Here is a 27,243-nt window from a genome sequence, read left to right as displayed (position 1 = left end):
AACGCAATCTCAAGTGTAATGTGTATTTATACTTGGTGGCGTGTGTTATGCAAAGGCAGAATGTAACTTTACTGAAGGGCTGTACTTAAGTTTGAGTTGACTTGAGTATTTAAATGGTATGCCTCTTACCAGACTCCGTTTGCTCGTTACTGTGAACTGTTTTCACAGGAATAGAGACGTACAGATATTATAAATCTGTCTTGGTACAGACCACAGATAATGAAACAAGTACATTTTCCTCTGTGTAAACAGTTTAAACACCCTAAGAGTTGAAACACTAAGTCCCAAATAAAGCCTCCCTGGGGGGAGTCAGGTAAACTGACACTGGTTCAGTCCATCAGGTGATACTGTAGGAGGGGTCACAGGTATCTGCAGGTATGAAGACTGCTGCTGACATCACCTGCCTCCAGCTCTGAGCGAAGCCCCGTGGAGTGAGGGTCACTCATGCAGATGGAGCGACTCCAGGCGTGGAGATTCTTCGGCCTCATCGTTCTCACCACCGCCCAGACCACCACACTCAGGTAAACACACACACAGGCAAAGTCACAGGGTAAAGTCAGGGAAATATATCTAGTAACTATATGTAGTCTCTTTCCTGTGAATAATGTCTGTTCATCTACTACTGACAAGATATTGCTCACATGTTGATGCTGGTTTGGTGTCTCAGCCCCAACCCTCAGCCCTCCCACCTGCTGCTGGCTCCCAAAGCCATCCGTCCTGGAGTCCCAACATCAGTGTCAGTCACCATCCTGACCGCTTCACCGGTCACCGTATCTGCTCACATCCTTCACGACAACCAGACCGTGGCCTCAAACTCCACCACAGTTGAAGGAGGTGAAACTTGTTTGTGTATCATCAACAAAAGAATGTATTTCGATCACCTGCAGAGACATTAAAAAGTATTACTGTCAATTTCTTCTTTCTAAAGGTTCAACAAAGCTGCTGATTTTGCCACCTGTAAGTACGTCTTTTTTAAGCTTTTCGGTAGCTTTGCTCGTGATGTGGCTCCAACCTGAAGCATGTTTGACTTGATGTTTTAGATATATTAGTGTTAGCAGGATGGCAAGGAAGCCAATAATTATGTTACATTGAACGAGGTCACACTGCAGACCACAATGAATTAATTACTAATTTACAGCGTGGGAAAGACGTTGGGCAGAGTTGGTGATTGTTGGAACAATTTATTAACTTACCGAGAGAGTTTTAATGAGTTTTATTATTGTTTCTTTGGTTGTTTTTGTCGAGGGGTAGATGAAGTGTTCTTTACGATGACCTGCGAGGTAAAATTACTGTTTTTTGTCAGTGGAGTTTGGTGTCTTTGAGGAGGTGCATCCTTTTGTGCGTCGACAACAAAATACTGTCTTCAATTACTTTGTACGTTTTTGCACTCCTTCGTATTCCCCTCAAGAAGAAATTGTAAATCATTTTGACTGACTTTTAATCTAGAGCCATCATCTGGTCAAAGTTTTACTTTGTCCAGAAAACTTTAGTTTAGAGCTAAATACCTCCAGACCTTCCTCTTTTTTGATTTTAAAAGAACTGCACTGTTAAATAAGTTCAAATTGGTCATGCTTATTGTCAGAGTCATGTGAACATTTCAGCAAATCTCTTCAGGAATGATTTTCTATTCGCCAAAATATGATTTTAATAGTGTATGTAATTTGAGCTGACTTTCCCTTTAATTACATCCAGAATTAAGTCAAATTTTGTTTTTCCAAACTGGACAACAGGGAAACTTTCAGCATACCTCTTAGAAATTCACCAGGACTTCAAACAATTCAAAATGACCTGAGAAACTGTTGCTGCAATGTGGATGTTTTATCCTTTTTGACTGCTCCAAGCACTCATACCATAACAGCAGGGGTAGACGGGCACTGACAATCCAAGTGGCGTCTGTTTGCAAAAGCTCGCTTGACCGCAGTCACGAAAGCAAAGTTGCACACAACTTTCTGAACACTGCTGGTTGAACTCTCCTCTATCAGCGGTTTTTCTAAATGAAACCAGAACAAACATGGATTTTCTGTTTTTAAAGCAGAGGAGACACTTTTTTTCCTTGAAGTGTAAGCTGATACTTCTGAACAGAACCAGATACGATCAAGTAAAATTGAGCAGATGTTGAGCAGATCCAAAGCTGAGGCGTCTCGATTGAACCACAGCCCAGCTCTCAGTCTGCCGTCCTTTAGTTTGTGGACACCTGAGAAGCTTTTAACTCAGGCTGGACCTGCTTCAAAAACTGATTCCTACAGAGGTCAATGAGGTTCCTGGATTTCCATTATCAACCACAGTTGTTTGGTCTATTATCTTCAGGAGGTTTTAGAATTACAAACATGTATTTGTTAAACCTCTAATGGACCTCTAAATGTTTGTTCCCCTGCAGATCCACGAGAGCGAGTCCAGCTACTGGCAACCTTACATCCTGGAGGTCAAAGGTCACGTGGGTGGCGTCCACATTTTCTCCAACTCAACACAGCTGCACTTCAACCCCAAATGCCTCTCCACCTTCATCCAGACAGACAAGCTGAACTATCTGCCGGGGCAGGTGGTGAAGATCAGGGTGCTGTCCATTCACCCCGACGGGAAACCCTTCGTGAGCCCGGCGGACATCATCATCAGAGTGAGTCTCAGATTAATGTGCAGTACACATATGCACAAATACACTATTTAGACATATCACTGATTATCTTCATAACCAATCAACCTAACCATCTGGTGTACCATCCTTTTTTCAACTTAAACCCGCCTGTCATTTCATTTAAAGCACAGTTCTCCCAAGAATGAAACTGCCTTCTCCTTACAAAACACACAATATTCTCTGTTAACAGCTGGTTTACACTACTTAAGAGAAACAATAAGAGCAATCAGCTTCAATAAACAAAACAAAGCAAAATACTGTATGTTCTGTCAATCAGTTAGCCGACAAATAGTTTTGTCTACTCATGTATTTTCATTGTTATTTTGTAGTAACTCTAGTAACCAAAGCTATCAGATAAATGAAGTGGCGTAAAAACTGATCTGCAGGAATATCAAGGACACTGATACAACGCCTTCCTACACAACATTACAATACAATTCAATACGATACAATACAATACAATACAATACAATACAATGCCCTCTACTCCATCATTCAGCATCATGTTGTTTGTTCTACCTCATCCAGGATCCGAGGGGGAACCTGCTCAGACAGTGGCTGGCTGCAGGCAGTGTCCTCGGGGTTGTGTCCAAAGAGTTCCAGCTGTCTGAAAACCCACCTCTGGGTGAATGGACCATCGTCACAACAGTCAATGTAAGTCTTTTTGGGGTACCTTACTGGGGCTAAGGACTGTAGGAACTCATTCAGATCTTTTTTTTAGATCAAAATGGAATTAAACTTGGATGGACTAGATATGTTGATCGGAAAATAGTTATTACTAATTTGTAAAAAAAAAAATGAAGTTGCTTATCAAGGTAATGATGTTTTCAGTGCCCTTGAAACCAATTTTTATAATAAAGATACAAAATGTATATGCTCAGCTAACAGATGGCTTACTATGTCAAGACTCAAGACCTGAAATATGACCTGATATGACCTATATATATATAGGTCATATCAGTTATATATGTTATTTTACTGCAGCGGAGTCCATATATATATATATATATAACTTTCCGCTGAAGTACTTTAACACATCCAGTTGAGACAGTGATGAAAGATTTACATCCTGACCTGCAGTTTCATGATGAAGACTTGAGATTTTGCTTGTGACTTTTCAAGTTTCAAGGAGCCAAAACTTGACAATTTATTTTATTTCCTCCATCATGTTATGTCATAGAAATCAAGAGGGTTTATATTCTGTCTGTTTCACAGAGTGTTTCATCTGAGAAGCATTTCAGTGTGGTCCATTATGGTAAGTTCTTTTTTTGCACAATGAAAACTTGGATGATTACATGAAGGCTTTTTTTCTTACATGTAAACATCCTCTGAATACAGAAATAGTTACCCGTAAAATACCAAAGTGTTTCCAGTTTATGCTACTCAGTACATCTCCTACACTACAGTTTAGATGGAAATACATTTAATTTTAATATACATATAATATAATATGTTATATAGCTCATATAATATAACACATTGTTAAAGATTACACCATCAACCTTTTGGATTGTGATCTCCTACATAAAAGCAGTGTTTAGTTGTGTTTCATTGTTGTGTTTTAGATGTCTGAGTCGCTGTCAGTTTCACCATAGAGTCATTTTTCCTCTAAACTTCGCACATGTTTTTTTGATAACTTTCTGACACACAAAAGTCCACCCAAAGTCAAAAAAAAGAAAAGAAAAACAGATTTGTTTATCAGACCTCTAAAGAATTTGAACACAGGGCTTTTATGTAAAGGAGTCTTACTTCATTGTTATATTGGTACTGAATAAGCTGAAAACTTGTTATTCCACCGCTACTGTCATCCAGCTCTGAAATCCATGCATTGTGTGTTGCAGTTCTGCCAAAGTTTGAAGTTGTGATAAACGTTCCGAATGTAATTCATTATGAGGACACTCTGTGGGGCTCCGTCACAGCAAAGTGAGAACCTGAATTTCAATCCAGTTTCATTACTTTCATTGCCATGCTTTTGTGCATTTTTTTAAAAAGAAATTGTGTTTTCATCCTCAGGTACACGTATGGCAAGCCTGTTCAGGGACAAATGAATATAACATACCTGCATCACTTTCATGGTATTGAAGACGCATATGATGAATACAGTGAGGTGTGTATTTTCATTTTATTGGAAGCAGACTGGTGATCTGTTTACACCATGAATATATATTAGCTTTTGAGGATTTACTATTTTGCCTATTTTACATCAGTATAAATAAAAAACTTTTTTCGAAGATCACCTGAAATAAAAAATTTCAAAGACTTCAGTAATATACTGCCCAATTACAGTTATTATTTTTACAGTGTATCCTCAATGACACCATTGCTTCTTTGATTCAGATTGACGGCACCACAGACTTCATGTTTGACGTTCCCGAATACCACCCCATGAGCAAAAGAGCTGTAGAAAGTGCCTTCTATGAAGGATCCATGGATGATGAGTTTTTGACCATCGTGGTTCATGTGACTGAACAGCTTACAGGTAAACAGCATGAATGAAGCCTGTAGTTATCCACACTACAGTAGAGTTTTATGTAACAAATATAAATAGAGTTTTGTGTTCTTGACTTCACTCTGGATGCTTCTCATCTCTCAGGTCTCACATATAACAGTACAGCAAAGGTGTCTTTGGCAAAGTTCAGATTTAAAGTTACCTTTGATTGCTATCCCCAAATATTAAGGCCCTTTCTGAACTTCACTGCCAGGGTAAGAAAACTACATCTTTTGTTGTTTCTATATAATTTGTTTCCAAGGTTTTAACTGTTTACTTTTTACTTTTATACTTTTTCCATTTCCTTTTTGTGTTAAAGATATTAACTTGTTCTGAGTAAAATGTCAAGCAAAATATTTGTAGACAGTGATGAAATGTAACTCAGAACATTTACTTAAGTGCTGTACCATTTTCAGAAACTTGTACTGGAGTATTTCTATTTTCTGCTACTTTATACTTCAAACCCCACATTTTGTACTTTTTTCTTGCTATATTTTTTGGTAACTTACTTTGCATATTAAATGCTGCATCAGAGCTACTGTATTTTTTTAAATGACTTTACTAAACTACTGACGTCTGGTCTGTTAATCAGTCTGGTCAATTCTGAAAAGCATAGTCAATAGTTTCCATGATCTTGCAGCTGAAAGTGTCTACATACAATGATGAGCCGCTGTCACCGGAAGATCTGCTAAAGAACATCCAGGTGTCAGTGATGCAGGGAATTCAAAGTCCATGGAGCTGGAATATGGACGAGATGGATATAATAAAGCCTCGTCAAGGAAAAAAGTTGGACGCTCCATTCATGCAAGTCCGTCCGGAGGAGATGTCGCCTGTAGACATGGAGTTTCCTGTCCCAGCAGATGGAGTGATGCCGCTCTACATCCAGATAATGAATGGAACTGAAACACTCACAATTGATGTAAGATGATATTTATGTCACCTTAAAAATGTGATATTTATCCTGACTGCAGTCTGTTGAGGGTATGGTACATTTGCTATAGAATAAAAAAGACTTTGAAATGCCAGAATGAAGGATACAATACTTTGTCTTTTGTATTGTATTGTAGGGCCCTATGAAATCCGTTTTATTTTTTCCCAAATTCCGTTTTATTTTTTCCCAAATTCCGTTTTTTCCGTTTTAATTTTTGGGAATTCCGTTTTTTCAGTTTAAACTTTTGGGAATCCTGATTTACTCTTATATACTACTAAAAACAGTGTGTTTTCAATGTAAATAACTCAAATGTACACAAATTAAATAGAAATTACCTTAAATTAATTGAGGGGACAAACATATTTCCTCAATACTGTACCGTAGAGTACACTGAAAGTGCATCAAAAATATTTTGACTTCATCATGTCTTCATACAGTAGTATCTTTTGTGTTTTTAGGGGTTTCATTGAATAAAAACATGGTCAGCTCTCAGGCAGATCCAGAAAAGCCTCCCAGCCCAGGCAGAGTCAGCTAAGAAGGCTGTGGCTAACGGGGCTAGCTAGCTAACAGCAGCTACTGTTAGCAGCAGTTAACAGTCACTCTGGTATTATATGCAAATAATATGAATCGGACAGTGGCTAACTCTGAAGCATTACACCTTTAATTTCTCAGGTCTGCTTCTTTGCAAAACAACAGTTCACCTGACACATACAAGTCGTTCGGGAACTGCTCGGCTCTGTACTGAGGGGTAAATGTCAAGTTTCTCAGCATTTTCGCCGACGAAGACGGAGCCGTGGGCAGCCACTTCGCCATGCTTGCAATGTTTTGACGGGAGAGCTCAGTCTGTGGGGAGGGGGGCGGCGGCGACTTGTTGTGCCACCCAGATTTGGCTCCCCCCGTGCAGTTTTCCCCAGACAAAAGTTCTTCTTCCACACGAGATCATCATTTCAGTGAAATTATGTCAAATTCCGCGATATTCCGTGTTAAAAAGTAGATTCCGTTTTAATCGGCCAATTCCGCGATTCCGTCCGCAATTCCGTGATCGCGGAAATCATAGGGCCCTAGTATTGTCTGTATTGTTTCCTACAGGTAAAATGTATTCTACCATAATTTACTATGAACATTACAACCTAGGAATCACTGATCTATGGACATTTTGTGTGAAATCTGAACACAGAGACAGGATTAAGTAAAATGTAAAGCAGTGTATCATCTGCATAGAGGAGAACAAAAAGCCCTGCTGTCAGTTTTTTTTGTGCCAATTTGGGCCAGTTAAATCTTTTTTTTGTTACAGTTGATTGTGATAAGCTATAAAGTCCAATCAAATTCTAGTTCTTTGTTGTTTACAAACCATTTTTTTTTTAACGTCAAGGATGCACATAGTGTGTTTGGGTGAATAACAATAAATATGAACAGAACTTTTTTTGGTTCACAAAAAAACTCAACAGCGAACATTCAAGTTAGAAACTATGAATGCAGCACCAGGTATTCACGATCAAGAAACTCAAATGGATATTGTTATTGTGTCAGAGCATTATGGTGAAGTGGAAACATTAGAAGAATTTGACCCGGACCTAGGTGGGATGTGAAAAACATGTTTTGAATATAAATGTCACGTCCACAGACAAACTGGGACTTTTTAGTCAGCTGCAGATGCCAAAAATATTTTCAGCTTGATTATTCAGCACCAGAGCAGGAAACTTAAGACTCTTTCGCATATAAATGTGTTTATTTGTTGTTTGTTGTCAGGCTTCTTTTGGAGACAGCTACAGCACTCTACAGCTCTATAGAAGCTACACATCCCCCAGTGACTCCTACCTGCAGATTCAGAAACCCTCCAGACCTGTAGAGGTACGTAGGAAACACATGAGGAACTCATTGTGTGAATACTGTTGGTCAAACAGGAAGTACAGTGATGTATTTACTCTGACTCTTGGCATTCACAAAACATCTTGGGATTCTAAAATTATCATATTTGTTTTATCACAATCTCTCCTGCATTCAGGTTGGTGAACCTCTCCCGCTGCACATTGAAAGGAATTTTCCAATGACTGAGATTCACTACATAGTGAGTTCCATAATGTCACTCAACAAAAATGTATTTAATATCTAACTGATTTGTTTTGTATTAATCTTTGAATGCTTTATTTTAAACTTAACTACAACTGTAGGATTAACTTGAGTTTCTCACATTATCTAGATTTGATTTGTATATCTCTTTTGTTTTATATTTAATTGCCTGTTACAATATTAGCAAATGTTTTATCTTATTTTATCTTTAAGTTTGGATGTTTGTTTGTAATATGTCTATTATATATCTTGTGCAGCACTTATAAACTTACATTTTTAGCAGTATAGAACTTCAATGCTGTATTCGCTTTAAGTATAACTATTATAGAATAATTTTTTAAAAAAAGGCCTCACAACTGTTTTCCATGTGAAGGTGAAGTCCAGAGGTCAGGTGGTTTCTGCTGGGAAAGCCTCTGGAGTCCTAACTCTGGTCCCAGACATCACTTGGGCTCCTTTGGCCTGCATCATCGTCTACTGTGTGCATCCAAACGGAGAGATTGTCAATGATGTTATAGAGTTGCCCATCAAACAAATGTTACAGAACCAGGTAATACATTGTTTCAGTTATTTAACATTTTTGCTAAATTCTAATATTGTATGTATGATGATACAATGGTAGAGAGTCAAGTGCATAGAAAAGTAGAGTCAAAATTTACAGTAACAACTGAGCTGATCACTGCAGCCTGCTTGGAGGTGGGGTAGAGGAAGTTTGGCACCGCTTCTGAAAAGATCTATTAGCTCGGCTCAGCATGGTAAAACTGGTTATGGAAAAGCAAATCAGAGCAGCATGGTTTGACTCAAAAGTGCCAAAAGTGGCCGTTGGAAACCCTAAATAATTACTGACATGAACATAAACAAAAACTCATATTATGAAGCTTATCATACTTATTTGCTTGGGGCTACCATGTAGACCTCTATTTCATTACCTCAAATGCCACCTTCTGACAATACTTTTCTATTGATTTTTTTTATGTTTTACACTTATACTTCTTCACATTGCACTTTCAAGGCCAAAAAACCAAATACTCGCCTGTGCAAACAAGTTTTTTGGGGAAAAAAAACTAATTACTAATTTGCCTGATGTAATGTTGTCTGGTAGTTTAAAGGGGTTTAAAGTGTGTGCCAAAAAAGTGTGTCTGATGTGAGTGTATGTAATGATAGTTTATGCCTGTGATTTGCAGGTTTCTCTGAGCTGGAGCAGCACTATGATGAGACCAGGTAACAATGTGACGCTAGAGGTCGCTGTGGCGGAACCTGCCTCTCTGGTAGGGATCCTGGTGGTTGACAAGGCGACAAAGTGGGCTGGATCACACAATGACATCTCCAAGGAGTCGGTGAGAACAGTTATTTCTTTGATCCAAAAATCCACCCTAGTCTCCTCCTAATGCAGACTTTATACTACGTCACCTGACTTCCTCCTTTGCTGCTGTAATCATTACTACGACCACTAGAGGTCACAGCCTAACACTGAAATAAATATAAATGTGGCTTGCAAAGCTGCTTGCAAATTCGACCTATGTGGTACATTTTTTATCCTGAGCTAGCAATTTTTTATTATTATTGCTAGCTAAAATAACTTTAACAAGTGTATTATGTAATTCTTGATGTTGCTAATAATTTCTCCTCAGTGAAAGAACTTGAGTCACATGTTTTGTACAGATAGTTGATTGGCATGTAACTTGCTTTGTCATTTATTACAGTCCATCCCGTGATCCGTGAACACCACACGCTTCCATATCTCACCAGGGTCATCTCCGGTTTAATATTTTCCAACAGTAGCAGTTTCCCTGCGACATGTCCACCCATATTTTTCCCAGTATATTAACATCCCCCGCAGGCACTTCTATGAAACCCAATCTGCCGCCTCTGACCCAAGTATCTGCTCATTGTTAACTGAGGCGCCATGAACTGTTTAGTCCCCCCCCTTTCAGTCAAGCAGGTTTTAAACAATAAGTGCTTTTTGTGTTCTGACCTGTTTGTTGGTCATTGTGGGTTCTGAGGATGTCGGTGTTGCTTTCACAGGTGCTGAGGGAGATGGGGGAGTACGGGGTTTCCACAGCCAACGCCTACTCTGACATGCTGAGAATGGGAGATCCATACTCCATCTTTAAGGTTACCTCCCCCAGAGACACACTGCATCTGTTCTATCACTAGAGTATTGTGTTAACTTCCTGTTTAATCAGAAGGAACAATCTCTAATGGTAACTCCACTGATTTGACACATTAATGTGTGTATACAGGTCTTGGGGAGTACTACTGCATACTTGAAAAATGATCAAGCCTTTTTTGTGGCTCCAGAGGAAGCTGTGTGTAATCTGATGAACTGCGTCCAGGGATGTCAATTCCAAAGTTTATATGGGTGCTAAATCAGCAATGTATTAAACCAAGAATTGGTATTTTATGAGTGCAGTTCATATTTACTCCATGATTCTAACAAGGTGATGACTGTCCTGCTCGTTTTTTGCCTCAACAGATTTTTTTCTACAGAGTTTCCTGATTGCCAGAAAGCATTAGTTAGCTCAGTTAGCTGTGGAGCTATCAGGCCGATTATTTGATTCTCCTAGCTGCCCTTTTCCCCACCAGCACTACCCACTGGGCCAACTTTTTTTGCTGGAATAACTTCAGAATGCTCTTTGCATTGAAATTTAACTGGTGTATGCCATGTATTGACCCTAATTCTTAGCCCTCCTGCCACATCTGGAGTAAATTACATATTTTTCATGCACTCTGTGTCTCTTTGCAGACATGTGGTCTTGTAGCGTTGACTGATGCCACGTTATACATGATGGACCATCATCTGAATCCTGAATTCCGTAAGTTTTAAAAAGCAACATTAATCAAAAGCTTACTGTATATTTGTTGTGTATTGTGACTATGTGATGCTAATATAATTGACACCCATCTCTAAACAGCAGGGGAGGGAATACATTTCCTGGCCGATACAGAAATGCCACATATGGAGCAAAAACAAGAGCCACACGAGCGCTGGAACTTTCCAGAGACCTGGATATGGATGGATACTAACACTGGGTGAAGCTTTATAAACACTGAATTATTCAATAAATGTCCTGTTGCTGTGTTTATGTATGCCCCTAAAGAGAATGGAGCTATGACTGATCGAGACAAACAATCATGTATTTTTATCATGCTTCTCTGTGCAGATGGTTCCTATTTTTTTTCTAACACTCACCAAACAAGAAAGACACAATAGGTTTTATTTTGCTTAAAATAGTGTCAGCAGTAATTATTATTTCCTCCAAGCGTATTGAAACAAAAACATCCACAGTGATTTCTAAAACGAGCATTATACACTATAGTGAGGGAAACGCATGCGAGAGTAAACTGCTCAAAAGAAATGAAAGCTAATTACTATGAATGAGTTGTGTAAACTATACACAACACAAGATAACAAAACAAAACCGTTGCTGTTGTGAAGATTACAAAAAATGCACATCTTTTTCCTGGTCGCCATTTTGAAGTTATGAATAGGACAAATTTGATTTCATCTGGAGTAAAAAGCAGACCTGATATTTCGGTAATTTTTTGAAATCATGTTTTGATCGTCGTTTTACATTAAAAAAACATGTCTGTGCATCTTTCTTCCACAGTAATTCAGACTCAGCAGAGATACACCTGACCGTACCCGACAGCATCACGACCTGGACAGCCACCGCCTTCGTCATATCTGAGAACCTGGGCCTGGGCATCGTAGAGAGGCCTGCAGAGGTATTTACACCACTTGAATGACTTCCTGTATGACACATTTTTCTCCTCATTGCGCTATTTTTTCTCTTCTTTTGTCCACTTAAATGAATTCTAAGCTGATGTCTATATAACTGTAAGTGTTGTCTTCTACCGGATGAGACGGTACATAATGAGGTTTCCATGAAATCCTCCCGCAGCTCACGGTGTTCCAGGATTTCTTCCTTTCCTTGAATCTTCCGGCCTACATTATCCGAGGAGAGGAGCTGCTGCTGGAGGTCATTCTGTTCAACTACCTGCCACAGGACCTGGAGGTCAGTGTGACCCTCCTCACACAGATGGACTCAATTGGAGTGAAAACTTGGTTTTACACTCGTATGCAAAATATTAAAGGCATCATGATTAATTAAAAAAAAAAAAAAAAAGTAAACTTTTCTTAAATGATGCAAGTCGCTTTTGTTATTCAGTTCGGGTCAGTTAGGTTGTTTTTTTTTCGTCCATTTGGTATGATGGAAGTTGTAGTTGAAGGAACAACTTTTCAAGCAACTAAAAATGTCCTTATACCCGTTGTTGTCCTTCTATCCACTGTGCCATCATGGTCTAAAGACCTGCAAAGATTTGGCAAATTAGTCCAGAGATTTATGGACAGGCAACGGCTGTTTGTTAGCATCAAAACCGAAAAACAAACCACAATGATTTTATCGGTTCATCTGTCATAGACTGTCTTCTGTAGCTCCATGTTGATGTATTGAAGCACAGCCAAAAAAAAAAAAAAACTGGTGTGGTTGCAGATGATGTTAATCTGGAGCCTTAATAAATCGCAATGTAGGTCACATGATGTTGTTGATGGCCTCAGACTAAATGATATATCTGCTTTAAATCAGTCTGTTGAGTCTGACAGTGTAATATGTCACTGTTTCCTAACAGCAGACTACAGCAGGTGTTGGATTACATGACCCAGGTTCTCTTTAAAGCCTACACAAAGCGCTCGGTGAACCCTCAGAGAGCTGTCGTTCTCAGAATTTCTGTTCTACTTTAATATTCGGTTTCAACAGAATGCCTTTTTGTTTCTTCCTGCACTGTTGGTATTGTCAGACTTCTGTGTGAATCCTTTCTGTTTTTGTCACTAGGTCATGGTGATTGTTGCGCACAGTGACACCTTCGAGTTCGTCTTCCCAGACAATGAGGAGCTCTCCACGCCCAACGTTCGTCATGTGTCAGTGGGGAGCCAGAACGGAGCGTCCGTCCTCATTCCCATCAGGCCGCTGGTCCTCGGAGAGATCCCCATCTCTGTGAAAGCCATGTCGTCTGAGGGATCCGACTTCGTCCGCATGGGTGTGCTCGTCAAGGTGCCTATGTGTCCTTTTCTGTTATTGATCATATCGTCAAGGTGGTCTTGATATGAGGTCGACAAAGGTCATTGACAGTAAGAGTCAAAGCTGTCGGACTGTTTTAATCAGAGCATCTGTTGACTGGCTGCAGCTCCAAAACAAACACAAGTGTTTCAGACAGGAAACCCAAGAAATCTTGATCTTGTTTTACTGCTCTGCTTTTCCCCCGAATATTAGTCACTCGGTTTGTTTGCCTGTTGTGTTTCCACATTTCCTGGCTGTTGATTCTTCAGGCCGAAGGACTCGAGCAGTCGTTCTCCACCTCGCTGCTGTTTGAGGTTTCTGACTCGCAGCTTTCCAGAGAAGTGATTTTCACCTTCCCGGCAGATGTTGTGGAGGGCAGCGAGAGAGTTTCAGTGACGGCCGTCGGTATGTAAACACACTGAAAACACAGATTCAAAACAGATACAAGCAGATCACAACAACAATGAAAATAAAATGAAAGCACTTGTATTCATACCCGATGGCAGGGGGTCATTTGGGGGGCCGGGGGCCCGCCCAGTGAGTCACCTTTACCCACTCCCCGCCTTGTACCTGTCTGGACCAAACTGAACCCTTGAGTCGGACTAATGTAATAATGATGGATAATAGAAGTGTCTTTAAAAAAAAAAAAAAGTTGTTGAGAGGAAAAAAGCAGTGGTGATCGCTCATGTATCAGTTCATTGTGCCCACCCGTGAAAATGTAATGCCCACCCGCAAATACGTTTCTGCGCCGGGTCTGCCTGTAGTTAGTAGTTGCAGATTTAGTTTACCGTCCTGATGTGTGTGCTGTGAATTTTAATGGCACGTTGTCACGCGTACGGACTCCAGCATGTTTCAAGCGTTGTACACACGTGTTCTCGACAACATGGATTAAAAATAACCAGAGGTAGTTCCTTCAGGGTTTAGGGATGTTGGAACACACATGTTCACAGCGAGCCGTGGCAGGAAGTTCAAGTGTTTCCATGAAACAGGGTGCAGACGTTCAACATGAAACACACGTGCAACGCAAGATGCAGCGTGCTGGGATCATAATTTCCTGTGGCCAGGTGTTGAACATGCATAAAGATATTTATAACAACAGCGAGAATCAGCACTGTACTCGTATTAAAGGTGAAATGTCGTGTCAGCAGTGCGGAAGCAGCTGGATGTTTTGTGAACGGCGGAAAGTTGACTTCACATTTCTCACTGAGAGTCAACTTGGAGCTGAACTTGGCCTTTTGCTACAAAGCTTGCAGGTGATACCGGGGTGAAAAGATGTGTTGCCCCCTCTGACCGAACCCATTCTCAGTTGTTCTTAGACCCCGTACACATGTATTTCTTAAAACTAAGCCCTTTCTATGAATTTTGGCCTTCTGTACACACGTTCACAGTGTTTCAGTCAAAAAAAAATGCCAGCTCTGCGTACTCACGTGTACATGTAAAACAGAGCCTTTTTGGGAAATGATGACGTGTCACCTCAATTCATGCGTGCTGCATATTGCTTTCTATAAGGCGGTGTGATGGTGTTGAATCAAAGGTAAAGAATTAAGTGTCAAATAACTGTAAGTAAATGAATAATTAGCTGCTACTGTTTCTGTTTTTAAGTCACTGCTGCCAAAGGGGAAAAAGTTCAGAACGTTCTCTGTTTTTTTACGTATTGGCGATATAGACTATCACCACCTATTGGCTTGGCATATGAGTTTCTAAGTTTGTAACTGTTTTCGCAATCTCGCGTGTCTCGTTGTTGTGTAAAATAAAGTTTGTGTGGACAGGATTTCTTTTTTTTTCAAACGGAGGGGGAAAATATTTACTTTGAAAAATATCCATGTTAGTGTGTACTTGGCCGCAATTTGTTCCTGAAAGTAGATACAAAAATAGTGACACACATTGTTAAAATTGAATTATGAACATCTTTGTTTGTGAATCTTCAAAATTGCCCTGCTTGGCTTTTGGAGACAGACGTGCTCTTATTACTCACCAACCATCACTGCCTCAGCGACTCCGCCCACTGAGGTTTAAAGTCAACCAGTGAGATTAACTCTGCGTCCAGGGCAGCTCATCCAAATCAAAATATTTGTATCAGTAATCTGCCGCAACAGTGAAACATTTCCTCCATGTTTAGCTTGGCTAACAATCAGTAAACATGACTCTTCTCCCCGGTGTTACTCATCGTGTCTGATTTGTCTGGTTTCCATGGCGATGAAGGTGACATCCTCGGCCCCTCCATCAGCGGCCTGGACTCCCTGATCCAGATGCCGTACGGCTGCGGGGAACAGAACATGATCCACTTTGCACCAAACATCTACGTTCTGCAGTATCTGAGCGCAACAGGACAGGCTGACCAGGGCACCACAGACACAGCAACAACGTACATGATGAAAGGTAGAACAGCGACAAGGATCAGGTCTCATTAAGCCTGGAAACTGCACATAAGGGAGTTTACAGAGAGAGATCAACCATCTGATATGGTGCATTTTTGAGATTGATTTAATGAAGCATCTTGTTGCCACTTGTCAATCATTCTGGCTGTAATTACAAGCCTTAGCCGCTGATTTAATCAGTTAGCTTGCTAGCATAAACTCCATGAAATAGTTACTGCAGAATCCAGCTACTTTACACAAGCAGAAGAAGCATCCCACTGTGTTAATACTTTGTTATAGGGAACTGTTCTGCATTCAAAACTCTACTTGAGTGAAAGTATGTCAGTTAAATTGACTCAATGAATCACAAGGAAATGTACTCATTATACAAAATGGCCCCTTTCAGACTGTCAAAAGGTACTGTTCACCCCAAATCCAATTTTGTTTTTTTCCTATGGTGTGTCCAGACCAAACGTAATGAAAAATTTCCGTGCAGCTAAATTACATACAGAGTCAATGATAAGACCTGGATGACGACACGTGATTGACAAGCAAAATATTGAACTCAATTGAAAATTTGTCAACATGACGTTACTGATGTCTGGACATTCATGAACAACAGTGGAGGAGAGGATAATAATCACTAATTGTGGCCATTTGCGGACACCAAGAATTGAACAGTAACACATCTACTCCTGTCAAGACAGGACAGATAAGGGGCAGGTGAGAAGGTCAGGCCACCTGGTAAGTTTTGGACATACGTCTCAGCACTGCACAGCATAGCTCTTATCGATCCCAACTTCCATTCAGGGAACAAGCATTGTAAAAGATGTTTTCTTGTCATCTGGCCGACAGACCTGACGAGGCATCAATTCAGATTTTTTACAAGACAGCATTATGATGTTGTTATTCCGGCGTCCTTCTGATCCGTTTATTGCGGTCAGATCACAGAGAAATGATTTGTTTGGGGATCGCACTGACGTGGTTCGCAGTGATTTTTATTTGCGCAACTCGCACAAGTAGATGCAATTAAAATTGTGTAAACCTGTGATAAAACTTGCGCAACATGAATATTTTTTTCACATTTGGTCTAAACACGCGCCATTATGTGTAGTGTTATTTATCCATCTAGATTTAATGTGAGCTGCAGAGTTTTGCCTTCTCTCTAATATAATAGAACTCTATTGGAGTCAGCTTGTGAAATCCACAGACCTTGTTGTGGGAAGTTTTTAATATGGGAACTATTTTCTTTCTAACAAACCACACCTGAGGATTTTTGCTTATACTGAGTAAAATAATCTGATTTATGGAGATGAAGTGACATATTTTTTAAGACTATTTTTCTCCATGTTTATTATTCTGATTTGACTTCTGTATCAGTGTAAAAATATTCATGCACAGTCCCAGAAGAAACCTGACAAAGACCTGACTGCTGCGTAATCCCTGCCGTCTTGCCCACCAGGTTATGAGCGAGAGCTGTCCTATCAGAGAGTGGACGGCTCCTTCAGTGCCTTCGGAGACAGCGACTCATCTGGAAGCACCTGGTACGTCACAAACTAGTAGCTCAATACATGGAGAGATGTCCTCAGAATCACTGATGAAAGAAACTCAATCTCCGCAGGCTCACTGCCTTTGTGCTGAGGTGTTTCCTGCAGGCACGGCCATTCATCAGCATCGACACCCAAGTGTTGCACAGAGCAGCGGCCTGGTTAGGGGCCCAGCAGGGGGCTGATGGGAGATTCGAAGAACCCGGTCGGGTCATCCACACAGAGCTCCAAGGAGGCCTGGACGGCCCTGTGTCGCTCACAGCCTACGTCCTCATTGCCCTGCTTGAAGATAACGACATCAAGGTGAGAGCCAATAAAAGAATCAAACTTCACCCAGAATGCACTGCAGCCACAGGACAGGACATGTTTTTTGGAGCAAGAATTGACCACAACTTTTCTCCACAGAGGACTTTTGCTCTCTCCAGCCACATGTAGGAAAACAACTTGACCTGATTTTGGCTCTTATTTTGAAGGATATCTGTTTCCCCCACAGGGATCCATTACGTTTAATTTTAACGAGCACTCTGTAAAAACATGAAGAGTGAAAGCTGGACAAACTCATGTGACCACAGATGGGATCAAACACTACACATCCTAACAAGACAAACACTCTCAGGTCCAAGGATGTTGCCTCATCAGGCTGCGTCTTTATGATCTGATCTCATAAATGCCTTTGAGCTGAAGTGACCGTTTACACACAAATGCCCTGTTCTCTGTCCGTCAGACTCAGTATTGGAGCCAGTTGTCTGCCGCCCTGATGTTCATGGAGACCCGTCTGGCCCTCGGGGTCTCCAGTAACTACAGCCACAGCCTGCTCACTTATGCTCTGGTTCTGGCTGGCAGTTCCAGCGCGCCGACAGCAATCAATGAGTTGATTGGACGAGCCGAGATGAGAGGTACAGTGTGTGTGTGTGTGTGTGTGTGTGTGTGTGTGTGTGTACAGTTGGAATACACCTGTATTTAATAATGATAATACTGATAATAATATGGCAGATTTACCATCAAAATTCATAATAATGGTCAAAACAACAGGTCCTTGACTTCCCGAAGAGGAATAAACAAAAGCAGGCTGCCTTTTTCGAGCCACTAACCTGTGATTTTGCACATCAGCTATAGCTAGCTAGCCACATGACGTTAGCTCATTGAGCTAGGTGAATGCACTCCATCACTCCGTCTCCATCTCACTTCAGTTGTTAAGGTAGATTGATAAACTGGTTCAAGAACTCAAACTAGCCAGATTGTTTTGTCTTTATTGTACAAAAGCCATAAGCTAGCAAGCAGGCAGTTCAGTTCTGCGTTGGGTTCAGCCTCTGACGGAACTCAGAACTCACCTGAAACTTTGCTTCTTTCTTTTGCTCCACTCTCTCTCTTTTTTCGCCTCTCCACCCCGTACATTCACGAAGTCAAGTACATTTACCCTCTATTCAGCAGGCGACAAGCACTACGAGGGACTAATTACAGTAATTTATAACATTTACATTTAGCAGATGCTTTTGTCCAAAGCGACTTACAGTAAGTCATACATACATTCAAACACTGATGGCTGCGGCTGCCATGCAAGGTGCCGACCAGCACATCAGGAGCAGTTTGGGGTTCAGTATGTTGCCCAAAGACACTTTGACATGCAGGGGAATCGAACCAGTGACCTGCCGACAACAATATGCTGGCTCTACCCCTGAGCTACAGCCTAACACCTAAGCTTGCTGACAGGTTGAGATGCCAGAGAGAAGACAGATCTACTACTTAATCCCAGAATCTTACAAAATAAACTGAGCTGTTCTTCTGCTTCTGTGTCTCTGGGTGTTTATTCTTCCAGAGACTCTGGCTCTGCACCAGCTCTTTTCTCGAGGGGTTCTCCAGCTCTCAGCAGCTTTTCTTTTAACATTTCATAAATTCATTGAAGACATGGCCGCTTCTTTTAAATATGTAAAAGCCTCAGTACAACGAGCCCATCGGTTTTATAATACACCAAATAATTCAGAATCTTCTAACCATGCCTATATCTCCTCCCACTCCGCTCTGTGAGAAGATGGCGTGCCGATGTGGTCTTCCCCAGACGGCAGCCTGTCGTCCTCGTGGCAGCCTCGCTCTGCGGACATCGAGATGGCGTCCTACCTGCTGCTCTCTCAACACAAACTGGGTCTCATCGCAGAGGGGCTCAGCCTCATGAAGTGGCTCAGCCAGCAGCGGAACCCCAGTGGAGGATTCGGGAGCACTCAGGTGCGATACCAAAATTAAAAAAAGAGAAATAAATGATCTGGATGCTGGATGTCAATGTTAGGAAAGGGTTTTGGTCTGTAATCAACCTGAGAGGCCACAGAGTTTATCTCAACTGATTCTAGTAAATTAATTAAAAAAATTTTAAAAGATAAAGCTATATATATGTAAGACATTTTTGTAAATATTCGTGCCCTCATTCAGAAGGAATGAGCTTGGAGCTGAAAGCCACAGTCAGAGAAGTCAGAAAGTATTTAAAGATGGGCTGGCTCATTGTGGGTTTTGGTCTTTTCATGGGATTTGTTTGCAATGCAATGCAAAAAAGGTCACAAACATGGTCACTTACCTTTAACAGATTTGGGCTTTTGTTTACTGGTTAAATTGGATTCATGTAAAAGGAGAAATTCCAGTCTGCGTCACTTTAAACTGGAAACTGTGGTTAGCGTCCCATCAGAAGGAGGCTGTGGCCGTCTGGGCATGTGGTGACTAAAGTGGGATTAACCCCTTAGCACGCTTGGACGCACTCATGCACAAACATGCATGACAGATGCTACAAGGGAACAACAAAGATCTAAATAATGAGTCATCAGATCTAAATACAGTAACGGCTTTCTCAGGGTTTGTCCGGCAGAAGTGACTCTATTTGTCTGCAGAAACAGATGCACAGACATGCACACATGAACACACTGAAAAACAACTATAGCGGTAAACAGGAAATCAGAAGGGGATATCAAAGCTGGAGTCCATCAGCTATGGTCAGATATGCAGTGTATATTTAAATCTTGTTTCCTCTCCCAGGACACAGTCGTGGCTCTGCAGGCCTTGTCCACGTTCACAGGTCTTGTTGGGTCTCACGACTTTGACCTCACAGTCAAAGTGGAAACTGACCCATCAACCACCGTCGCCACCTTCAGTATCCGCCAGGACAACTACATGCTTCACCAGAGCCAGCAGGTACTGACACCAAACACGTGTATAAGAAAGAAAAGCCTAAAGATTATCTGTGTGCAGATTAAGCATCTGTAGAAATAAGAGACTCATGTGTTAATGAGATTAAAACATTTTTACTTCAATCTAAAGAGTTCACCAGTCATGTCAATGTGACTTAAAAACTATGGCAATTTTTTTTCTAAACTTTTTTGGCTTGCTCTAAACTTTCTCAAAAGGTCAAATTGGAACACATTCAAAGCCGATGGAAGCCCATTTCCACCAATCTGATAGAAAGATCCTATCAGTCATTACAATGCAAAACCTGGAAATTATGACTGAGTATCTCAAAATTCAGAGAGTATGAAAATACTGACCTTTGTTGAAGGTGTCAAGTAACTGTCACTGGGATACCCTGATGTTCAGGTAGAACACAGTAATCTGGGGGCAAACATTTGTGTCCAATTGTTTCAGATTGAACCAGAGGAGAGGCTGAACCTGAAGGTTACCGCAGTGGGCAAAGGACTCGCTCTGTTTCAGGTACGGCAGCAATGTTCAAATTGTCACTGGAGCTGTTGTCAGCTGCAGTAAATGATATGTACTATGAGGAGTCAATAAGTGGGTAGAGCTGGTGGACCAGTGATCGGAAGGTCGCTGGTTTGAATCCTGGTTCCCCTGGGGCGGAACTGAGCTACATGTCGAAGTTTCCTTGAGCAAGATACTGAACCCCAAAATTGCTCCTGATGTGCAGTTGGCACCTTGTGTGGCAGACTCTGCCATCAGCAAGAGTTTTATTATGAGGCAAATCACCCTTTAGGGAACTAGTGAAAAATTACAAAAACTCATCGAGGACCACTGAATGGAATCCTGATAACATGGGAAGCATGATTTAATACTGTAATTTCAGTGGGATGAAAAAAAAAAGTTTAAATGTGTTTTAATGGTTCATAATATGTACAACAGTTTTATCTCTCTGAAATAACAAACACTTCTGCCCAAATGTATGCAATGTGCCAAAATTATCAAAAAATTACAATTAATAAAACGTAAATGTAAATGCAAATCGGTTGCATGCTCACAAAAACATTATTTTCCTTGTACTGCTGCAGCACTTCTATTCACCCTCTGTCTTAACACCCCTGCTCTGATTGGTCAGCTGTCACAGGCCTGAGCAGGCACTGCCCCCATTGTTTCTGTATCATCTCTTCTGTGTTTTTACAAACCATGGTCTATAAATATACTTAGACCAGTGCTCAGATGTAAACCTCATTAAACACTTTAGAACCTTATAAAGACAAATGTCTTGAGATTATATCGAATCCGATAATACAACAAAAAACGTGAAATCATAAATATGTGATACAAATTGCCACTTAAGCAAACATTGAGATTACAAGAATTTTAAAACCATTTCACCATTTCCTGAAATTTCTTTCATTTGAGACAAAAAACCCTTGAGTAAGAACAAGTCCTTTAGTTCAAATAGTCCAGAGATGCTTCACCACGAGCCGCCCTCGACACTACAGACGTTTTCAAACATGCTGGATTTTCTCACAGCCCATAAAAACGGATGCATTAAAAAAAGACTGAGGCAAGGGAAGAGGAACGTCCAATGAGGACACTAAGGAAACCAGAGGTGGGGAGGGAAGGAAATAAAGTGACATTATAAGCCACATAAGAAACGCAGAAAAGCAGACGGAGGAACATCCAAAGTAGTGGAGAGCAGATGGAGTTAGACAGGGGAGCCGGAGGTCCCTCTGATCTGAGGCCAGCAGGTGATTTCCTTGTAACATTGCAATAATTTAATCCGGTCCTGGGTTTCTTCAAGTGGAGTATTCTTGTAATCAGCAAGTGATAGTAGAATCTGATTTTCCCTCTCATCTTCTCCTGCCTCAGCTCAACGTGTTTTACAACATCAGGAACGAGGAGTCGATGAGGAGGAGGCGACACGCAGGCGAGCACGAGGCGTTTCATCTGTACGTCGACCTGTTCGACACAGAGTCAGACTCGGCACATCTGCACATCTGCAGCAGGTGAGCGGGTCGAGCTCTCCGACGTTCGTTTTTCTTCACATGACGTCGGCGTGATGTAACTGTGTCAGCAACGGAACATCAGCAGCTTGTGTTTGATATGTCAAACTACTGCAGCTGTTTGCAAACAGTAAAACATAATTAGTAAAGAGTGTAAGTCAAGAAGAAAACCAATGAGAACGCCAGATGGGAATTTGATAACAAGATTACATACATAAAAACAGCTTATGTTCATGCTGATGGTTCAGTGTCTTGTAAGAGTGTGAATGGTGTCCCTGTCACATGTAACTTCAGTGAGAGGGGAGGATCACAGCCTTACATACATGTTTACCTCAACATGCAACACATAACATTGGTATGATGTCATGAGTTTTTTTTGTAGTTAGCGCCTACATTACATCTGACAAACTGTTTCAGACCTGGGATTTGTTTTTTTAACAACAGTGGCGTTGCACTGTTGCCAAATCACACAAAATGCAAATTTCTACATAGTGATGCTTTAACTTCTGATGTTGTGTAATGCATTTACTGTTGACTAAAAAGTCTTTTGAAATTGTAGATTTAAAAAAATTAATCAAAGGTACGTACATTTGGTATTTATATTTTGAGAATTTGGCGCATTACCACCACCCACTGTGAGAAACCAAGAATGGAAAGAAATGGGAATTATTGTAGAGACTATTTAATTGATAGTATCATATGTGTATCAATAACATGATATCAATATTTCATTCAAAAAAAAATCTCCATTAGTGTCGATACTGGTTATTTGTGACAATTAAAATACAAAACCTATATAGATATGAAAATATTTTGGAAATATATTTGTAAAACAATAAAGAAATGTAAGTCACCGTATGAATAACGTTTTTTATAAAAGTAAAGTTTGTAAGTAGCAATATAATGTGCTACTCTTAACTTTATTAACTTAAATAATCATTAAAAGAAATTGCTAAACAAATATAGTTTTAATATAATAACATTTTTTTCATTTTATCACTTTATTTTCTGATGATTTACAATCTGTTCTTGCGCACAGGTGATAAAAATAAATACATTGAACTTTATAAGTAAAATGGTTTCATGTGCCAGTATACAGTATGATGAAACATACTGTAGCTTTCTAACATCTTCACATTGTCGTGTCACCCTCTGCAGTCTGTCAGAGGGTTCGGGTCTGAATGCGACGGGCATGGCCATCATGGAGGTGGGTCTGCTGAGCGGCTTCACTCTGCCGCCAGAAGGCTTACCGACCGGTGAGGCCTTAAAGAAGGTGGAGACACAGCCGGGGAAAGTCGTCCTGTACCTGGACTCTGTAAGCTTCACTGAAACACACTGAGTGATAGACACGATATATCTGAATGCTTTGTCTCTGAAGTGAAGGACTAAAGTTTGAATTGTGTTTCAGGTGACAACAAACGAGATGTGTCTACAGATTCCTCTGGTCATGGAGTACAAAGTCGCCAAAGTGCAGGAAGCGAGTGTTATCATCTATGATTATTATGAACCAAGTAAGGGTGAAATTTAACATTTTCATTTCTCATTTTATGCTTACATTTTATACTACTCTTTTTTTCTGAAGTCCTGAATTCAAAACATTTAAAGTGGGTGGACTCATGTTGAACCTTTGACCTCTGACCTTTCAGGACGGAGGACGGTGAGGATGTATAAATCAGACTGGAGGAGCGACATGTCCGCCAGCTACTTCTGCGGTGAAGACTACAGTCAGTGCTCAGACAACACAGTTTATCACATCAGCGCTGCGTCACCCTGCAGCCACAACTTCCTGCTGACCAGTTTACCTCCCGCTCTGCTCCTCGTCCTCCTCCTCATCTAAATTAGGGCAAGCTATTGCTAGTTCATCATTGTAGATGCATATATTTCTCAAGTTTTGTGGAAGATGCGAGTCATTTACATGAGTTGTATAACATGATGGATTTTTTTGAAAATGCATAACTTTTTATGTTGTTTTGATAAATGTGTCTGCTAATTTTACCGATTATTGTGCCTGTCACCTGCCTTGTGTTGATTCGAATGAAAAATTAAATTTTAATTGATCTTTGACCTGAACACATGCGTCTCTTCTCTATTTGCCCCCAAAAGAGGAATTAAAATGGTAAAATAAGAAAGAACCTTCTATAAAAAGGGCATTGTCTTTTTCAAATATTATTAATAGATAAATAGTATAGCTTTATATACAAGCGCTTTTATAGCCAGCGGGAAACTTACCTTACTTACCACTTGGCTTAGTTGGATTCAAACCCACATCTCTGCCTTGAGATCAGACTCGATATATGAAGCACTCACTTTACCAATTGAGCTATGGAGTGCACAATTGCATTTTAAGTCATGGTGCGATCCATTGTATTCAAAACTTGGGGGAAAAAAAAAAGATCTCTGGCACGGAAAAGTGCAATGGAACGCTCATCCAAGTCAGAATTGTAAGTTTGAAACTCGGGTCGCCTGAGTTCTCTGACATATACACAGATGACATCACAGCAGTATGGTGGTGCCCACAGTGAACAATTACTTTTTTAATTCCTCATTACATTTGACTTTACATAGTGTTTGTTTGTGCAGTAAAATACAAGGGCCAGTGTACGGAGGACGGTGAGGATGTATAAATCAGACTGGAGGAGCGACATGTCCGCCAGCTACTTCTGCGGTGAAGACTACAGTCAGTGCTCAGACAACACAGTTTATCACATCAGCGCTGCGTCACCCTGCAGCCACAACTTCCTGCTGACCAGTTTACCTCCCGCTCTGCTCCTCGTCCTCCTCCTCATCTAAATTAGGGCAAGCTATTGCTAGTTCATCATTGTAGATGCATATATTTCTCAAGTTTTGTGGAAGATGCGAGTCATTTACATGAGTTGTATAACATGATGGATTTTTTTGAAAATGCATAACTTTTTATGTTGTTTTGATAAATGTGTCTGCTAATTTTACCGATTATTGTGCCTGTCACCTGCCTTGTGTTGATTCGAATGAAAAATTAAATTTTAATTGATCTTTGACCTGAACACATGCGTCTCTTCTCTATTTGCCCCCAAAAGAGGAATTAAAATGGTAAAATAAGAAAGAACCTTCTATAAAAAGGGCATTGTCTTTTTCAAATATTATTAATAGATAAATAGTATAGCTTTATATACAAGCGCTTTTATAGCCAGCGGGAAACTTACCTTACTTACCACTTGGCTTAGTTGGATTCAAACCCACATCTCTGCCTTGAGATCAGACTCGATATATGAAGCACTCACTTTACCAATTGAGCTATGGAGTGCACAATTGCATTTTAAGTCATGGTGCGATCCATTGTATTCAAAACTTGGGGGAAAAAAAAAAGATCTCTGGCACGGAAAAGTGCAATGGAACGCTCATCCAAGTCAGAATTGTAAGTTTGAAACTCGGGTCGCCTGAGTTCTCTGACATATACACAGATGACATCACAGCAGTATGGTGGTGCCCACAGTGAACAATTACTTTTTTAATTCCTCATTACATTTGACTTTACATAGTGTTTGTTTGTGCAGTAAAATACAAGGGCCAGTGTACGGAGGACGGTGAGGATGTATAAATCAGACTGGAGGAGCGACATGTCCGCCAGCTACTTCTGCGGTGAAGACTACAGTCAGTGCTCAGACAACACAGTTTATCACATCAGCGCTGCGTCACCCTGCAGCCACAACTTCCTGCTGACCAGTTTACCTCCCGCTCTGCTCCTCGTCCTCCTCCTCATCTAAATGAGGTCAAGCTATTGCTAGTTCATCATTGTAGATGCATATATTTCTCAAGTTTTGTGGAAGATGCGGGTCGTTTACATGAGTTGTATAACATGATTGATTTTTTTGAAAATGCATAACTTTTTATGTTGTTTTGATAAATGTGTCTACTAATTTTACCGATTATTGTGCCTGTCACCTGCCTTGTGTTGATTCGAATTAAAAATTAAATTCTAAATGATCTTTGACCTGAACATATGCGTCTCTTCTCTATTTGCCCCCAAAAGAGGAATTAAAATGGTAAAATAAGAAAGAACCTTCTATAAAAAGGGCATTGATTTTTTTCAAATATTATTAATAGATAAATAGTATAGCTTTATATACAAGCGCTTTTATAGCCAGCGGGAAACTTACCTTACTTACCACTTGGCTTAGTTGGATTCAAACCCACATCTCTGCCTTGAGATCAGACTCGGTATATGAAGCACTCACTTTACCAATTGAGCTATGGAGTGCACAATTGCATTTTAAGTCATGGTGCGATCCATTGTATTCAAAACTTGGGGGAAAAAAAAAAGATCTCTGGCACGGAAAAGTGCAATGGAACGCTCATCCAAGTCAGAATTGTAAGTTTGAAACTCGGGTCGCCTGAGTTCTCCGACATATACACAGATGACATCACAGCAGTATGGTGGTGCCCACAGTGAACAATTACTTTTTTAATTCCTTATTACATTTGACTTTAATAGTGTTTGTTTATGCAGTAAAATACAACTTTGTACTTAATTTTCACTCACTCAGTTGATTTGTGCTCAGTAGAAGTCTTGTATGTCTCTTTTTAAAGTGCCCTCAGCTATTTAATCGGCTGCTGTTGCTGTGAAGTTCGCAAACGTTCCACTCTAACACCTGTTTGCAGCGAACCTCCATGTTTCTCTGAGCAGATGCACTAGAACGCTTTTAGATCGGAATTTCGGGAATACCTACTCAGAAATTCCACCTTGCAATTAATCCCCACTTAAACATAAATCGCTCAGCCTATCTAGACTCTTGGCAGCTATATTGTCTTTTTTGAGATCACATGAATACATTCTTCTTATAGGGTTCAAAAAGTAAGCGCTGCTCCGTGGCTCTGAGCAGTCGCTGTGTTCATGTTGAAATAGTCTGGCTGTGCGAGCTTGGGTTGAGCTTTACGGAACCACTTTAGCCCTGACTGATTTGTTGGGTTCATTCAAGTCAGTTGTTCCACTTTAATTCCCTCTTTTTTT

The 27,243-nt window shown here is 40.5% G+C and overlaps 1 protein-coding gene across 2 annotated transcripts; it reads left to right on the top strand.

Moving 5' to 3' along the window:
- Positions 1-439: 439 nt before the first annotated feature.
- On the top strand, positions 440-26,232 carry cd109 (CD109 molecule). Of its 2 annotated transcripts, none has more exons than XM_030404480.1 (33): positions 440-521; positions 668-834; positions 929-957; positions 2,378-2,614; positions 3,161-3,286; positions 3,848-3,887; positions 4,474-4,555; positions 4,646-4,739; positions 4,970-5,111; positions 5,226-5,335; positions 5,761-6,039; positions 7,801-7,902; positions 8,057-8,119; positions 8,495-8,668; positions 9,303-9,455; positions 10,144-10,233; positions 10,865-10,934; positions 11,037-11,151; positions 11,730-11,847; positions 12,024-12,137; positions 12,954-13,172; positions 13,448-13,583; positions 15,381-15,557; positions 16,998-17,079; positions 17,157-17,385; positions 17,807-17,978; positions 19,112-19,302; positions 20,098-20,253; positions 20,701-20,766; positions 22,123-22,259; positions 23,415-23,571; positions 23,665-23,767; positions 23,903-26,232. In XM_030404480.1, exons 1-33 carry the CDS (start codon positions 445-447, stop codon positions 24,091-24,093), a joined length of 4,398 nt encoding a protein of 1,465 aa, XP_030260340.1. In that variant the 5' UTR covers positions 440-444; the 3' UTR covers positions 24,094-26,232. The 2 variants fall into 2 exon arrangements, with proteins under 2 accessions (XP_030260340.1, XP_030260339.1); XM_030404479.1 differs by having other exon boundaries at positions 11,034-11,151.
- The last annotated feature ends 1,011 nt before the right edge of the window (positions 26,233-27,243 follow it).

The sequence above is a fragment of the Sparus aurata genome, chromosome 22 (genome assembly GCF_900880675.1).
Source record: "Sparus aurata chromosome 22, fSpaAur1.1, whole genome shotgun sequence".
Classification (NCBI taxonomy): Eukaryota; Metazoa; Chordata; class Actinopteri; order Spariformes; family Sparidae; genus Sparus; species Sparus aurata.
This window is presented reverse-complemented; position numbering and strand designations above follow the sequence as displayed.

Coding starts and splice junctions, on each gene's coding strand:
- cd109 (XM_030404479.1), top strand. CDS start 445: ATGCAGATGGAGCGACTCCAGGCGTGGAGATTCTTCGGCCTCATCGTT. Junction 20,767..22,122: donor AAGGACTCGCTCTGTTTCAG/GTACGGCAGCAA, acceptor CTCCTGCCTCAG/CTCAACGTGTTTTACAACAT. Junction 22,260..23,414: donor CATCTGCACATCTGCAGCAG/GTGAGCGGGTCG, acceptor CACCCTCTGCAG/TCTGTCAGAGGGTTCGGGTC.